Raw genomic sequence first — 18,064 nt, 5'->3', positions numbered from 1 at the left:
TCCATTGGGTCTTGCTGACTTGTGGGTCGGATGTCTGAAAGTGATATATATACTATAGAAGGAGGGACATGACCAGAGTTACATGTGATAAGCAGAGATGATCCTTGTCAGAGATAAAAGAACTATCTGTTGTCATCTTGTCAAAAACAAAAAACTGTTTGGCAACTCTGCAGAGCTGCTATCCACATGTGCTAAATTTCTTGGTCTCTTCTTTCATATTGAAGTTTCTCTATGTTCATATATTTCAGTGACTTCTCTATGTAGCTTTGGATAATAGTTAGTCACAGATAAAATTTTTGCTTCAGCAAACTTCGCTTTGTGAGTTCCAGGCTCAAGAGCCTGCTCTGCTACAGCCTGTTTGTCTATTTTGCTAGTTGGGAATGACTTTTGTGTTCCTTATCTGTGTATTCATGTGTCTCTTGATTGTTCCAGTATTATATATAAACATAGGGATAATTTTAATAGGAAAGAAGAGACCATGAAACTTAGCAACATATGGACAGTAGCACTCTGGAATCACTAAACAATTTTTTTTATCTTTGACGAGACAACAATCGGTTGTTAAGTTTTATCTTTGACAAGTGTTATCTCTGCTTATCACATAGAATTCTGGCCACTGCCCTTTTTCTACTGTATATATGTTGCTCTCAGATGTCTGACCCATCAGACAGCAAGACTCAATGAAGGAGCAATGCCTCTGAAGATGTCCAGAACAGTTCTGGATGGAATTTTAGGAACAGAAGAGTTTTGTGGACACCAAAAGGTGTACCAGCAGCAATGTCATCCGGTCATGAAATCGCTCGATATGTTGAACGCACCTCACTATCTGGCTTGAATCTGGAAAACTGTTTTGACAACTTTAGACCACTACCAATGTACAAATCCTCCAAAAATTATCCTCCTAACATATCCCATACATTTTGACATTCCTGTCAATGGTTTACAGTATTCTTTACAGAAACAGTCTTACTACTGGTTGATTCTTCTGTTCAGTGAACTTTTGTAATCTCTCTTCTGAAATAGTTCAGGTAGATTCCAGTCTCAACATTATATCTTGCTCTAATGAGTCTACTCTCTCATTTGTGTTTGAAATTCCGGTGTGTACCGAAATAAAATTTTGATTTGCATCCTTGAGATATTTCTTAAACTCAAACTGCTGTATCTACCTCTGATGGTAGATTTTCCATTAATATGTTAACTTTACTTTCTAATTCTGTTGTTCTATTGTCCTAGTCTGTGAACCTTGACACAAATACGGTCTTAATAGTCTTTTCTATTTTCTTAGTAATGTTTTTCCTCCAACATCCTCTCATTTTCATTCAGCTTACTGGTAATAGTTTCCCTAATCTTTTTATTTATATCTTCCAGCTTACTATTAATGGTTTCCTCAGTCTTCTTGTTAATATCCTCATCTTTGCCTGTTAATTTCTTATTTCATCCATTTATTTCACAAATAGTGTTGTCATATCAGTTTCCTCTGCCTCAGCAGTTATCTTGTGAGTTAACTTACACTTTGATATAATAGCTCATTACCCAATAGTTAACAATAAAATCAGTTCTCAGTATAATGTCACTAACCAGTTAGTTACAGGCAACACTTACGGTTTAAAGCATACTTCTCATTGGTTATTTTTTTAAAGTTGAGATGTGGGTTGGCTGCAAACTACCATTGTGTTTCTGACATGATGTCAACATCTGTTTAACTGTGGGTAACTCACTGTGCAATTTCCATTGAACCAGGAACTGTCTTTCACATAGTAGCAGAGTTGATGGCTGTGTTAAAAGTGCCAATATGTTGCCTGCTGGCTGCAATCATGTCATATCTTCCTCGTCAACCCCACCATAATCTCTTATGTGTTGCAAACTCCACCAATCTTTCTTTGTACTTTAAATGCGAGCTTGTCATATTATATTGCTGGGTGTTTGGTATTTCAGCAATGAATTATTCCTTCTGTGTGAAAATTGTTTATTCACGAGCTTAAATAATGTTTTTCCAATCAATCTCGATAATATTGTTCTTGAAAACTTGAGACAGATATGTATTCAACTCTTGAAGCACTACGTTGATTATTAGTTGCCAAGGGCAGCAAATAAATTCTTCTTAATATCTCGTTGGAATTCTTGTGTAGTTGATGCTAGTTTCTGATAAACTACTGAACAAACAGCTGCTATTATGATAAACTTCAGCAGGTATGTATACCCATAGCAGACCAGGGCATTTGATAGATTGCCTGTGAGGTGCAATTTTCATCTGTTAGTTAGTTAGTTAATTAGTTAGTTTGTCGCGTGTTCCATTGATCAATCGCACGGTATGGCAGCCATTATGGTGTGGAATGTGTCAAGTGCACAAAAAATGCACATATGAAACATATATAATAGAGGGAAAAATATATCTAAAAACATAGATGATGTAACTTACCAAACGAAAGCGTTGGCATGTTGATACATACACACACACACACACACACACACACACACACACACACACACACACACACACACACACAAAGACACACACACACACAAATATTTCTTCATTTGGTAATACAATACAAAGTATTAATATTTCTATTATTTACCCCATTCCCTTAAATGGCACAAAATGCATATACTATATGTATAGATTTATTTATTCCTATTCAAGAGTTCATCTATGTATAGAAGAAGTTGCAAGGAGATATGATTTCAATTTATTTTTGAAGCTATTACTGCTGTCTTTCAGACATTTTATTTCATCTGGTAATTTGTCGAAAATTTTTATAGCAGCATATTTTACCCCTTTCTGAGCCAAAGATAGGTTGAGTAAAGGATAGTGTAAGTCTTTCATTTTTCTGGTATTATAATCATGAATGTCACTGTTGTTTTTAAACTGGTTCATGTTGTTGAGTACAAATTTCGTTAGTGAGTAAATGTACTGTGAGGCTGTTGTAAGAAGTGCCAATCTTTTAAAAAGATGCTTACAAGATGTGCGACTATGATCTCCACACATTATTCTAACCACTTTCTTTTGAGCAGTGAATACTTTTTGTCTAAATGTTGAGTTACACCAAAATATTATTCCATATATCAGAGAGTGAAAGTATGCATAGTGTGTAAGCTTACTAATTTCTGTATCCTCAAAATTGGCAGTTATTCTGATTGTAAAAGTTTCTAAACCTAGTCGCTTTAGAAGATCCAAAATATGAATTTTCCACTTAAGATTCTCATCTATGTGTACACCCAAAAAGTTAGTATGCTCTACCCTGTCTACTGACTTCTGTTGATGTGTGTTATTTATTGAAGGAACTGTACTTTTTGCAGCACACAATTGGATGTGCTGTGATTTCTTTCAACGTTTAGAGCAAGTCCATTTGCAGAAAACCAATTAATGGCTTTTCCAAAGACATTATTTGTATCATTTTGAATTGGAGTTTCTTTTACTGTATTAATAATGATGCTTGTATCATCAGCAAACAGTGTCAGCTCAGCTTCCTATTTCAGATAGGAAGGGAGGTCATTCACATATATCAAGAACAGAAGGGGACCCGTGATTGAACACTGTGGAACACCTAATGTAATTTACCCCAGTTAGATGAAGTGGAAAGGTTACTTAAACCACTTGACCCATATAAGGAAACTTTTTGCTTCCTGTTCTGTAGGTACGGTTTAAACCACAGTCACAGAAAATTCCTATTGGTGACATTTTACTATTTAAAGACTCTATTATGTGGACAGTGAATTTGTATATTGCTGTCTCAGTGGAACAGCATTTTTGAAATCCGAACTGTGATTTACTAAGTATTCCATTACTGATGAGGTGGCTAACCTCTCTTGAGTACATTACTTTCTCGAAGATTTTTGAAAATGCCGTAAGCAAGGATATTGGCCGATAATTATTGACATCTGTGGTGTCCCCCTTTTTGTAGAGAGGCCTGACAATGGGGTATTTGAACCAGTCTGGGAAAATACCTTGAGTTAGTGATGCATTACATATGTGACTCAAAACATAAGCTATAATTGCTCCACATTGTTTTAATATCTTATAAAATATGTCATCTACTCCAACAGAACATTTATTTTTCAAAGATTTAATAATTTTACTTATTTCACAAGAGGTTGTTAGGTGAAACTTAATCTGACTAAATTTTTGAAAACAGACTCTTCCTTGTACTGCCTGGCTTTTTCTTTTGAACTGTTCTCACCAATTTTTTCTCCTATGCATAAGAAATGGTTGTTAAACACATTAGCCACTTGTGTACTGTTGGTTAGGATGGTCTCGTTCTCCTTAATAGTAATACTACCTACCCCAGTGTTTACTTTGCCTGTCTCCCTTTTAACAACATTCCATATTGATTTGATTTTATTGCCAGAGTTGTTAATTTCTTCTCTAACATACATATTTCTTGATTTCCTTGCAACTTTTCTCAGTATGTTACAATATTTTTATAGTGTATAACTACTTCTGGATCTTTAGTACTTCTTGCTGTCTCATAAAGTTTTCTTTTTCTTTCTGAAGACACTTTAATACCTGTAGTAATCCAAGGTTTCTTTGAAAAGTGTGTGGTGTTACATTTAGTAATTTTCTTTGGGGAAACAATGTTCTAAAAAGGGATATAAATTTATCAATAAATATGTTGCATTTATCATTAGCATTTGGCTCATTATATACATTTCCCCAATTAACATATATTTAGCTTTCGTTCAAGTGCTCTGTAGATACTGGGTTGAGCAACCTTACACTTTTACTTAATGGTTTCCAAACTGTACACCCTGTTAGGTTTTGTAAGTTAATCAGTTGTGCATCATGGTCTGACAATCCATTTACCACAGGGAAAGCATGTGTTTGTTTTACATCCTCTTTCTGTACAAATACATTATCTGTTAATGTGCTACTGTCTTGAGCTATACGTGTAGGGAAATTGATCACGGATTCTAAGTTATATGTTACTAACAACACTTATAGTTCACTTTTCCTCTCAGAATTATTTTTTGTCTGACAGACAGCATAATAGATAGTCAAACTTTTTTATGAATAGCTCCGAGTCTCCTAATGGAGACCTGTACACTGTTGCTAATATCAATACTACATTATCTAGCTGAAGTTCACATACACAAACCTTAAAGTGCTGATCAACACAAAATTTGCTTACTTCTGCAGTTTTGCATTCATACCCTTGTTTTATGAAAATGGCTACTCCTCTTTTATCCAGCCTAAATCTACAAGAGTAAGGCGCTAAATTATACCCACTTATACTGACACTATCCATGCCCACAGTTACATGGTGTTCAGACAGACAGAGTATATCAATCTCATTCTTATTTTTGAGTTCTTCTAAACACACTAATAGCTCATCTACTTTATTTTTTTATTCCCCTGATCTTTTGATGAAGTAAGTCGATACTGCTCTTAGCTTTACCCCTATTTACTGTGCATGAAGTTTCTTTTATTCTATTTACCTTGATTTTCATCTGTCTGGACTTTGGCTTTAACCTAAAACATCTGTCTGCCTGGGCCCATTAATCACAGGGATCACCCCTTGTGTGACTGTGGATCCCCTTACAGTTTCTGCTGAATTGCCTGTAGTATCAGTCACTGTGACTTATATGGAGAGCTGGCTAATATATTCTGTAATAACATGTTGTACATCTTTATTTTTGGCAGTAATGACAAATATCTTGACCTATCTTAGGCATGTTTCACTCTGGAAAAAACCTTCTGTTTTTACTTCTACTTATAGCCACTGTACAGTGTGTTGCAGAGGGTACCATGTATTGGTATCATCAGTTTTCCTTCATATTCCATTCACATATTTAGTAAGGCAAAAATGACTGACTGTATTCCTGAATTGTGCTCTACACTCTTATGATCCCTATGCAAGATGTAGAGTGGTGGCAGCATAAACATCCTACAGTCTTTCTTGAATACATGTACTATAAATTCACTCAACAGGGTTTTGTGACAACAATGCTGCTTTTCTGCCATTGATCCTCTTTAAGTTTAGTTAGCATTTCTGTTACACATTCGTACGGGCTATATCAATGTGTTGCTATCGTGGGATCAGTACACTGAATTCATTTGATATGTCTTGTTGTTTTGCGTATTTGATACAGATTCCAAACACAGGAACAATACTGTAGATTTTGTAGCACTAGCATCTTGTCTGCGATTGCTTTTAAAGATGCATTCTACTTTTCAGAACGCTTCTAACAAACCTAAGCCTTCAACTCATCTTCCCTAATACTGATTTGACGTGCTCGTCTCATTTCATATCTTTTTTTAGCATTACTCCTTAATATTCATACACTGTGACAGGCTCAAAATGTTGATTACTAATGTTGTAATTAGATACTATCAGGCTCCATGTCTTCGTTGCATTACCTTACATTTATTCACACTTAAAGAGAGCTGCCATCCATTGCAGCATGTGGAAATTTTGTGCAACACCTTCTGCAGTTTATACAATCATCCAACAATGATACTTTTGTGTAGGCAACAGTATTGTCAGCAAATAATCTTTTAGTGCTGCTGATCCTATGTGATAAAATTTTGCATGTATTTAGAACATTATAGGTCCTATCGCTCTTCTCTTTGTCATACCCAATGTTACTTTTGTTTCTGTGGAATATTCACCATGCTGTGTAATATACTTGGTTCCATTAGTCAAGTAATTCCTCAAGCCAATCTCATATTTGCAGAGATGCTCTGTATGAGATTGTATCTTGATTAGTAGTCAACAATATGTTGAGTACCTTTCGGAAATATAGGAAGATGTAATATACTTATTCACATGCAGTTATTGTTGCTTGATGCCGTGTATGAATAAAACAACTGTCAGAGTGTGTGCTACCATTTCTTTTTGATATCCGTTCTTCCAGGAGTGCTAGTGCCGCAGGGTATGCAGGAGAACGAAGGTCATGAGTTGTGCTTTGGAAGGTAGGAAATAAGATACTGGCAGCAGGAAAGCTGCAAGAGTGGATCACGAGCTGTGCTTGGATAGTTCAGTCTGTAGAGCACTTGCTCAAGAAAGGTAAAGGTCCCCAGTTCAAGTCTAGATTTGCTACACAGTTTTAATCTTCCAGAAAGTTTGAAAGCAAGCTGTGTTTCACCTTAGTTGTTTTTCCTTAATCTACGGTGATTTTCTGAGAGAGACTTTTTTCCTTCCAGGAATGTCATAATGTGTGAGCTTAGACTATGCTCAAGAATCCTAGAACAGGAAGATGAGTCATATTAGCCTGTAGTTCTGTGCATCAGATCTTGCACCTTTTTTGTAAACAGGAGAAATGTGTGCCCTTTTAGAGTCATGTGGGACCATTTGCTGCACCCTCAATATATATGAGCTAATCCCCAGCATATTCAGTATAAAGTGTAAGTGGTATTCCATCAAGGCCCGGTGCCTTGTTTGCTTTAAGTACTGTTAATTGTCTTTCAATATTGGAAATGCTAATGTCGGACTATATTTACTCCTACTTACAGCCACTGTACAGTGTGTTGCAGAGGGTACCTTTTATTGTTATCATCAGTTTTCTTTTGTATTCCAATCACATTCAGTCATTTGTGAATCTGTATGGTGGCCAAACTTTGCTACACGAGTATCCTCATGCATGAATACATTTTTAAATTTGAAATTCTATATTCCTGCCTCTTGCTTGCTGTCTCCCATTTCAGCATTGTATGGATCCATAAGAGATTGCTCTGAAAGTTTGGACCCTCAGTCATTGCCTTTACATATGACCAGAACTTTATAGGATTTTCTGACAATATTTCACCAAGATTTGGTAGTAGTAATTATTGTAGCCTTCATACATGTTCCTTCTTATGAATGTGCAAATTGCTATAAACTTTCCTCTATTAGTTGCCCTGCAGTTTTGGACAGTTTGTGGCAATAGTGTAGCAATCTCTATTTTTGCAACATTGTTTAAATGATGCAGTTAAATTAGGACTTACCTTTTCTGTCTTCAGTTACTGTACTTGGTGCATATTTTTCCAGATGACACTTTATTATGTCTTTCAACATTAACCACAATTGTTCTGTGTTTAACAGGTCTGTACTAAATGTTCTCATATTATCATTTAAATAAGTTGTTAGAGACACAATATATGTTTTACCATACAAGCATACTCTACTACATTTTTTGTTAATCTTTTTGCCTTTGTTGATCATCATTATTGTGATAATACCATGATTGCTAATCCCTCTGTCACTAGTGACACTCTCTACATTAATCCATACTGCTTGTAACTGGATGCTCTAAAACATTTATTTTTTGTGTGGATTTTTGAACTAATGTTGCGGAGTTGTCAGATAATGTTACCAGTATCGCTTCAGTATTCTTACCCCTGAAAATGTATGTGTAGGTTTCCCAGCTGATACTGAGAGGCTTAAAGTTGTCGCATACTACTGCCATATGCTCAGGATATCTTCATGCACTGAGTTTAGGCTATCCCCAAATGACTCTGTCACTGATGTCTGAATCTGATGGTTGATAGAAATGTCCGGTATAAGTGCACAAGCTCGGGTTATTCCAGTAGTCGGACTCATTTTGGACTTTAATAGACCTAATTTTTCTGCTTGTTGCTATAAACACTCCTACTCCTGGAGAGTCTAATCTATCTTTCCAATATATGTTTCATGTGATGGCGAAAATTTGCCTACTCTCTACCTCTTTCTGCTTGGATTTGATATCGGTATGTTGAAGTATTTGGTCTGTTGACAATTTCCAGTATATAGTATACACTTGGATTATCTAGGGTAACTTTGCAAATCTCTTGTATGTAACATAGGTCAAGATATCTAGAGCCTATCTCAGAACAGAACTGGCAAAATCTCTTGGTTAAATCCTCCATTGGGCTCCAGACCAGACAGCCCTGATTAGTTCTCAGAATGATGCTGAAGATATGTGTATCAAAGATCTTTTGTAAAAGATGCTTTTTATGATTTTCTTTTATAAAAGTTAAAGCTAGCTTTTGTAAAAGATTTGTCAGAACTCTTAGACAGTGTACTTAGGGCCTTCGCAAAAATCATTCAGGGTTGGGTTGGGTTGTTTGGGGGAGGAGACCAGACAGCAAGGTCATTGGTCTTACCAGATTAGGGAAGGACGGGGAAGGAAGTCGGCCTTGCCCGTTCAAAGGAACCATCCCGGCATTTGCCTGAAGCGATTTAGGGAAATCATGGAAAACCTAAATCAGGATAGCCAGATGCGGGATTGAACCATCGTCCTCCGAATGCGAGTCCAGTGTGCTAGCCACTGCGCCACCTCGCTCGGTAAAATAATTCAGGGGAGCGATTTTATGAAGATCTTGCACACAGCTTTAGTGGCAGATCTGGCCTCGTTGATGTGCCATGAGGAGACAGAGTATGATCCCCACACTTCATAATTCTTAAGATTGTCAGTTGGAAATATCTTTGCAGTAAGTTATAAAAAATTAGGAAGGACCCTGATATAGGTACAGTTTTTTATGTACAAAATATTTTAATCTACACTACATATTCTTCATAAAATTTTACAGTTTAAATACACATGTATTATAATTAAAAATAGGTGAACTCTGATGGCTTCAAACTCAGTATTCAACTAACATCCCCCTTTTGCAGATATCGTATAGGTAAGTCAAAGCATCTAGTAAATGTTTACTTACAATTGCAGGGGAAACAAGTATCGTACTGCCAGGTGTCTGGGCAGGTACAGATTTGTGAAATTGATTTAGTAGAGCCAGCAGTAAAGGAGCCTAAACTACATGTGATATTATTTACTGCTCTATTCCCTGTATACAAGGGGCTCCCACAAATTTGGGCATGCGAGCCATGCCCTGACATGAGTGTCGCAGCTTTCTTACCTGGTTGCCTACTTCCTCCACTTCTATGTCACAATGTCCATAAGAAGGGGGAGGGGGGGGGCTGCAAATGCACCATGTGTAAATGGTAATTTAATTGCACTGCATATGATGTGGTTTTATATTTCATATTTCTCAACAACACAGATCACAAACAAAACCAATTTTGCTTATTATTTTAATTTTTGTCAGTTACAAATTGTTGGTATATGAACGTACAAAAATAATTTCACAGGTTTTTGCATTCAGGTTGGCATGTAGTCATGACTTATTTAGTCTCAAAACAAAAAAAAACCTTCCACACAGACGTTAATTAAAATATTTCATCATGTTTCCAACCTCATTATGGAGCTGTGTGAACTCTTCCCGAGGAAAACAATGTGGACCCCCTGTGCAGTATTAATGTAAAGTAATGTCCTTAAAATGAGAAATCCATTGCAGATCAGTCCTTTCCATCTGCACATGCACAGGATTGCTTTCAACTGAAATAGTCTCAAAAACAGATGTAACAGTGGCAGTGTTCTCAAAATCTTTAGAAAACTATCCTTGTAATTAGTTCAGAGCTACACTTAATCCTTTAAAATCTCATTTTCTTTTTCTCTTGCACAATAAGATTTTCTTTTTAAATGCATCCCCATCAAATTAGAAATATTTTGTTTGTCACCTTGCAGTGTTTTACTATGGGTGGTATGCAGGCAAGTCCACTTAAGTGAGGTCTGCAATCGTTTATGGATGTTCTAATTTTCGATCCTGCTTTCCATTTTTCTTCATAAATTGAACAACAGTGATTTTAAATAAGAAAATCGTTCCAGACTTGCCGCTTCATTTAACCAATGTACTTTGCAGTAATATAAAAAGTATCCATACTCGTAGTTTTATTCTATCAGAAACTGTTGCAGCCCACAGTGTAATAATGCTTGTGACTTCAGAAAATTTATTGATCATACCACGAATTTCATCACATGCTCCATACCTGCAGATTTAGCACAGGATGCTTCTTGATGTACAGAAGAATACATCCCGTTTGTTGATCGGTGTAATATTTTACTCTTTCATCATAAATTACACCTTCACATTCTTTCTGCATAGTACTGTATGTTGTTCCATGACAAATTTGTGGCACTCATTGATTCTGCGACTGCACAATAGACGTTAAGAATACCTGTCCTTCTCATCTGTCATTCCCATTCATTTTTTAAGCCGTATGATATTAGATCACTATACTGCCTCTTTTGGTGCAAATAGCCACAGGGCGTGTGAACTTCCTTTTTTACAATGAACAAACATCATGATTCAACCGAACCAAAGAATGTCGTAGCAACGGAAACACACTGCACTGCATGTTCAGCCAAGTACCCCTGAGGAAGATTATGCAGAGCTGAGACAAGGCAAGCCTAGGCCTGCAAACAGCCTGCACATCATCACATCCAGTTTGGTGTGCCATAGCCAATGCTCTGTATACTATAGCCTCATATCTGAAGAGATATACCAGTGTGGCACTGAGGGTATAAGTTCATTCACACATTGTTCTATTCAGCATTAGTTTTTTTTTTATATCTTAATGATTCTTCATAGATTTACTGTGTTCAGTGTCAAACTCTGTGCTTTATAAAACCGGAGAAGATGATTTGTGGCCAAAATCCATATCTATCATTTGCTTAGACCAACAAGATAATAGTCAAAACATCTAGGTAGTAGGGGGTGTTAACAAAAATGTACTACAAACATGAGATGGATTGCAAAACACTCACAAAATCTTAAAGTTTTACCTGTGCTGTTACAAATGATGTGCCCATGAGCAGCAGCACAAACATAATCTAGATGATAGCTAAATTTGTAAGTCATAAAACAATATTTCATGCTAGCGCTAAAGCAAACTGATGTAATGTGCACATATGGGGACTCTAGAACCCTCATGACATTATCGAGCAGAGCCTCACTTAAACTGAATGTTTTTTGTGCCATTTCATGTGAAAATGTGTATGATCCCTTCTTTTTTTTGTAGGAAAACACAGTGAAGCAATGAACTACCTTCAAATGCTACAGGGTTGGCTTTTTCCACTACTTCAGGAGGACTCTAATGACTTCATTTTCCAACGGGATGCAGCTCGACCACACTGGCACAACAATGTACATCAGTTTCTCAATGACACACTGCCTTAAGACTGGATAGGTTATATGGGACCCTGAGATACTGCCCTGCATTCTTGGGCTGCAAGATTGCTAGACATGACCCTGTGCAGGTTTTTTTTCTTGTGGTGATTTTGAAGGAAAGTGTGTACATTTCACCTTTACCTTGTGACATGAAGTAAAGAACAGAATAACGGCCACAATAAATTCTGTAAAAGTAGATACATTGTGTAAAGTCTGTGTCAAATTTAGCTATTGTTAAGAAGTTGTTCATGCTTCTGATGGTTGACATGTAGAGCATTTATAATAGGATAGCTAAAACTTTAAGATTTTGTGAGTATTTTGCAAGTCATCTCACGTTTGTACTATGTTTTTACCAATAAGTATGGAGTTTTGAAATCAGGTAACTCTTTCTGAAACACCCTGTATTTATTTACAATTGAAGGAGAAACAAGTACCATTCTGCCAGGTATATGGGCATGTACTGATTTTTAGAAATGACAATAGAGCTTGCACTGAAGGAGTATATATTAGGTATGACATTATTTACTGCTCTGTTCCCTCTATGCTGTAGATTCAAATCTGAATAGATCTGCCATGTGCCATTAGGGCATTAAGTGGTATAAATTAATTCAGATGTAATTCCAGTCATGGTATGGGTTTTCCAATTGTTGAGACATGTTTGATTCAACTTGGCACATTTCCATTGTGCCACTACCCTATACCTGTCTTTGTTATGATTTTAAATGGTTGTTGTTCGATTGTGGCATGTACTCCAAAGAGCACTTGATGTCTGTACTACTCTCTAAATTCCTACTAGAACTGTTGTCTTACACAACATTACTAAGCAGACAGACAACCATAAAGTAACTTCTAGTTTTTTGTTTCCCTGTTACTAAAAGTGCGAGGGGGGGGGGGGGGGATGGTATTGATCTCCCACAATTTTATGAATGTTTTAATCCTACATTGTGTTGTGTAGACAAATACTTTTAAATTCAATATGAAGCACATGAATGTATGACAAAATTGCATTTGTAAAACAAAATCTATCTTACTTTTTTTTAACTTAGGCAGCTGTGTGTGTCATTAAATTCTGAAGACGTATATCGAACACTGTCAGAAATTCTTCAACATGAAGACAATCTTAAATTTGCTGCAATTATGGTGGAAAACCTGAATACCATTCTCCTGACATCACCAGAATTGTTTGAACTGAGAACAAAACTCAAGGATGTAAAGTCTGAAGTAGGTAAACAAGGTTTCATACAATCATTAAGATTTTTCACAAAGTTTACATTATGTTCATGAATATTTGTGAAATAATTGCTTTTTCATACTATACTGGTGAAAATGTACCCTCAATTTGTTTGTTTACATTGCAGGGAAGCTGTCAACTTTTCCGCTGTTTGTATGAATCATGGTGTCACAATCCAGTAGCGACAGTGGCATTATGTCTACTTACTCAAAACTACAGCCATGCGTGTGACTTAATACATAAATTGTATCCTTTTCACAAAATTGATTTAATTTTGTAATCAAGGTTAAGAGTGATATTGCTATGATCATTTTATTGTGCCTTAACAACTTTTCAGTGGAAGTCTGGAAGTGACTGTGGAATTTCTTACCGAGATAGATAAACTGGTGCAACTCATAGAGTCCCCAATTTTTACTTGTAAGTTCTATGCACTATTTGTTAGCAAGAAAATTTGTATATAGCACTTAAGACAATGTATCTTGTTTGTTTAATTATTTATTAGCTTGTTAGTCTCATATCACAAACAAATCTCTCAATTAGTAAAGGCCAGTCAGTTTTGTCAATTCTATAACTGTTTACTCTTTGTTATTATATTTAATGTTAATCTGAATTATGATTATAAAATTGCAGTTCGTGACAAATTTTAAAATTAATTAAAAGAAACATTCTGCTTCTGCCAATTCTTTAGATCTTCGCCTTGAACTGTTAGAAGTTCCTCCGAAGCAACACCTAGTACAAGCTTTGTATGGCTTGCTGATGCTGTTACCACAGACTGAAGCTTTCCATACGCTGAGACGAAGACTCGACTGTATTCCAAGCCTTCACATCCAGTGCAGTGATAGGTAATCAGCTTCATTATTAAACCAAAGTCAATTGCTCACAAAACCTTTTGCTGTGCATAATTAATTGATGAGATCAATTCAGATGCTGCTTTCCTGGTGATCTGTTGCTGTCCTCACCTTGAAATTAATGACTCACATATACATTTTTTCATATCTTCTATTGAAATGTGCACCCACGTATTCACATACGTGCTGTTCTCCTCAAATACTATATCAAGTCTGTTGACAAGAATACAGGTGTTATTTTAATTTGATAAGAAGAATTCTTAAGAACTGGTAATTAACTCTGAAGTCCTGAGTAGCTCTGCTGTCTGAAATCATTGCAAAAACAGAAAAGAGGGGGAAGTTTAAAGAAGAGCCTTTCATTTCATCAGAGGCTTTCTTCAGCAAGAGATTGCCAAAGATACTCTCAGCAAACCCCATTAGGAATGAGACAGTGTAGAATAAAGTAATGTAAACAAACAGTGGTTTGGTACTGTTTACACAAGCCTTCAGTCAATAAACAAATTATAAATTGTTAACAAAGCCGGTGTGCATTGGGAGAGCTTGACAGCAGACAGTGGCCTATATGTCGCATTAGTATTTCGCAACCATGACTTATTACACTGATAGTTCTGTAATTTACACACCTGTCAGCACCTGCTTTCTTAGGAATTAGAATTATTATATTCTTCTTGTATTTCACCTGTATCATACATCTTGCTCACCCGATGAGAGTTTTGTCAAGGCTGGCTCTCCCAAGGCTATCAGTAGTTTTAATGGAATGTTGTCTACTCCCGGGGCCTTATTTTGACTTAGATCTTTCAGTGCTCTGTCAAACTCTTCACGCAGTATTGTATCTCGCATTTCATCTTGATCTATGTCCTCTTCCGTTTCCATAATATTGCCCTCAAGTGCATCTCCCTTCTGTAGACTCTCTATATACTCCTTTCACCATTCTGCTTTCCCTTCTTTGCTTAGAACCATACACTATTAAATTATGGGATGTATGTACAGCCACTTCAGTTCCACAAAATTGTTGTCAATTAACCATAGTTTCGATTGCACTAGGGCAATCTTCATCAGAATAGAAGGTTACATGGAATACCTAAAAAATATAATGACATGGTTTGAAATAAAGTACACATAATAGGATACTTCCATAGATTACGTACAAACTATGTACTTGTATGTAATCACACCATTGTTAAAAACTTCTGTGCAAAAGTGCCCTCGTCAAAAAGAAAGGTCATAGGAATAAAAACTAAAATGTAAAAGTACAACATGATTGTCAACTAGATAAAATACTTCATGGAATATGATGACAGCTGCAAGGTTGCTTAGGGCCAAGAGTGGCATAACACAGCTGCTCTGATAAAATAAACAGCTAACACACCGAGGCAGCCACAAAAACAGATCTGCACAATCTAACAGGAATTAATCATATTACAGACAACTTAAGAGCAAATGAGGGATTTTAAGGACAATTTTAAACATTAGTGGTAATAAACAGGAACCAGTGTATGAAATTTACCACATAACAGAACAATCTTTTTTAAAAAAAATACAGTTTAGGTAATATACAGAGAAAACATGTAATTGAAAGGAAAAGCAATGTTTAGGAGTCTACATTGAGGAGAGTATCACCATTCAGACTATTTTAATTGGCAGCTCTATACTTCGAAAAAAGTTTTTATTGCATAATTACAACAGTTCATTAAGAATGATGCTGTCCTTCAGAGATAGGTGTTTAAAAACATGTAGCTCTTCAAAGACATTACGATTAAAGCCTTTTACATCTTTAGGATGTTGCTCTGATTAATAAATGATCAGTGAATGTTGAGTTAGGAGCATTGGTGCCGTTTTTCCCTAGAAGGTGTTCATTGACTCTTATCGAAATAGCTCTGCCTGTTTGCTCTATGTAATAGGCGAGACAATTGTCAGAAATAATTTTATAAACACCAGAATTTTGCAAAGGGGAAAGCATAAGTTTTACGTTATGTATGATGTTGTTTTTTAAAGTATTATTAGTGGATAAGGCTAATGTATAGTTATTCTTATTTTGAAGCAAACACTGTATTTTGTAAGAAACTAGACCCAGAAATGGCATAGAGAAAAAATTTCTCTTCCCATTAGGTTCATTATTAGAAATGCGTAGGGTGGTGATACTCTTATTGGTGTTACTAATAAAAATATTATCTACTATGGAAGGGTCATAGCCATTATTGACTGCAATAGTTTTAACCAGATTGATTTCAGATTTGAAATTTTCACAGAAAGGGGGGTGGAGGTGGCTATATGGATAGCTGAAAGAAAAATGGTTTTCTTATGAGAATGTGGGTGTACTGCAATGAAAGGTATAATTTGACCAGAACAAGTTTCTTTACGAAAGATATTGAGGCTAATTTTGTCATCTACTATCGTAAGAGTGAGAATTAGAAAGTTACCTGCCAGAACTCATTTTCAAGTTCACAAGTGAAAGAAATATTTTTGTGCAACTTGTTAAAAATATTGGAAAGTTGATCAATACCGTTATTAGACCCTTTGTAAATGACGAAATGTCATTGTCGTATTTAGTGTATGAAAGAATGCCTACAGCTGATTGTGAAAAATTATTGAAAAATTTTACTTCTAAGGAATTAATGAACACATCTCAAAGGATTCCTGCTAAACGATTCCCAATTACATGGCCATCTAGTTGTTGATAGTTTTTCATTAAACTTAAAATAATTGAAATTCATTACAATATGAAGTAAATTCATAGTAGATAATATTTTTAGCAGTAATATCAATAAGGGAATCATCATCCTAGGCATTTCTAATAAAGAACCTACTCAAAAGAAAAAAATTTCTGCATACCATTTCTGGGTCCAGTTTCTTACGAAGTACAGTGTCTGCTTCAAAAAAAGTAGAAGTGTAGAGTAGCCTTTCCCACTAATAATTCTTTAAAAAATAACATCATACGTATCTTGAAACCTACACTTCTCTCTTTGCAAAATTCTGGTGTTCATAAAATTATTTGTGACAATTGTCCCGCCTGTTACATAAAGCAAACAGGCCAAGCTGTTTCGATAAGATTCAAGGAGCATGTTCTAGGGGAAAAGGCACCAATGTTCCTAACTCAGCTTTTACTGATCATTTATTAATCACAGGGCATCATCCTAAAGATGTAAAAGGCTTTAAGTGTAACATCTTAGAAGAGCTAGACTTCTTAAACACCTACCTCTGAAGGACAGTCTCAGCCTTAATGAACAGTTGCAGTTATGCAACAAAATTTTTTTCGAGGTATAGAGATGCTAATTGAAATTGTCTGAATGGCGATACTCTCCTGGATGTTGACTCCTAAACATTGCTTTTCCTTCCAATTTTCCCCCCTCTGTATATCACCTTAATTGCATTTTCTTTTTTTAAAAAAGACTATTATGTTATGTTGTAAATTTCATACACTGGTTCCTGTTAGTTAACAATAATGTTTAAAATTGTCCTTGCAATGCCTCATTTGCTCTTAAGTTGTCTGCAGTTCAATTACTTCCTGCTAGATAGCGCAAATCTGTTTTCATGGATGCCTTGGCGTGTTAGCTGTTTAGTCTGACAGTAGCAGCTGTGTTATGCCACCCTTGGTCCTAAGTGACCTTGCGGCTGTCGTTATATTCCATGAAGTATTTTATCTAGCTGACAATCTCGTTATACTTTTACATTTTAGTTTTTGTTCCTATGACATTTCTTTTTGATTAGAGCACTTTTACATGCAAGTACATTGTTTCTACATAATTACATAAGTAATCCTATTAAGCGTATTTTATTTCAAGCCCTGTCATTATACTTTTTAGGCATTCTATGTAACTTTTTATTCTGACGAAGGTTGCCCTAGTGGAATTTAAACCATCGTCAATCGACAAAAATTTTGTGAAACTGGAATGGCTGTATATACATCCTGTGCTGAAATTACAGTTTTTTTATCTGATTATTAAATAGGACTGGCTTCTTGTATCTATTTATAAGTTTCAGAGTGCAAATTTATCTTTCATAATTTAATTTTTTAATAAT

The 18,064-nt window shown here is 35.8% G+C and overlaps 1 protein-coding gene across 1 annotated transcript in view; it reads left to right on the top strand.

The window, feature by feature from the left end:
- Positions 1 to 18,064, top strand: part of LOC126272038 (protein VAC14 homolog) — a 106,586-nt gene that overhangs the window by 81,940 nt on the left and 6,582 nt on the right. Inside the window, exons 10-13 of the mRNA XM_049974552.1 lie at positions 13,012 to 13,186; positions 13,324 to 13,442; positions 13,534 to 13,613; positions 13,885 to 14,038. Of these exons, the coding sequence (XP_049830509.1) occupies positions 13,012 to 13,186; positions 13,324 to 13,442; positions 13,534 to 13,613; positions 13,885 to 14,038 (528 nt within the window). The remainder of the gene's footprint in view (positions 1 to 13,011; positions 13,187 to 13,323; positions 13,443 to 13,533; positions 13,614 to 13,884; positions 14,039 to 18,064) is intronic.

The sequence above is a fragment of the Schistocerca gregaria genome, chromosome 5 (assembly GCF_023897955.1).
Source record: "Schistocerca gregaria isolate iqSchGreg1 chromosome 5, iqSchGreg1.2, whole genome shotgun sequence".
Taxonomy (NCBI): domain Eukaryota; kingdom Metazoa; phylum Arthropoda; class Insecta; order Orthoptera; family Acrididae; genus Schistocerca; species Schistocerca gregaria.
This window is presented reverse-complemented; position numbering and strand designations above follow the sequence as displayed.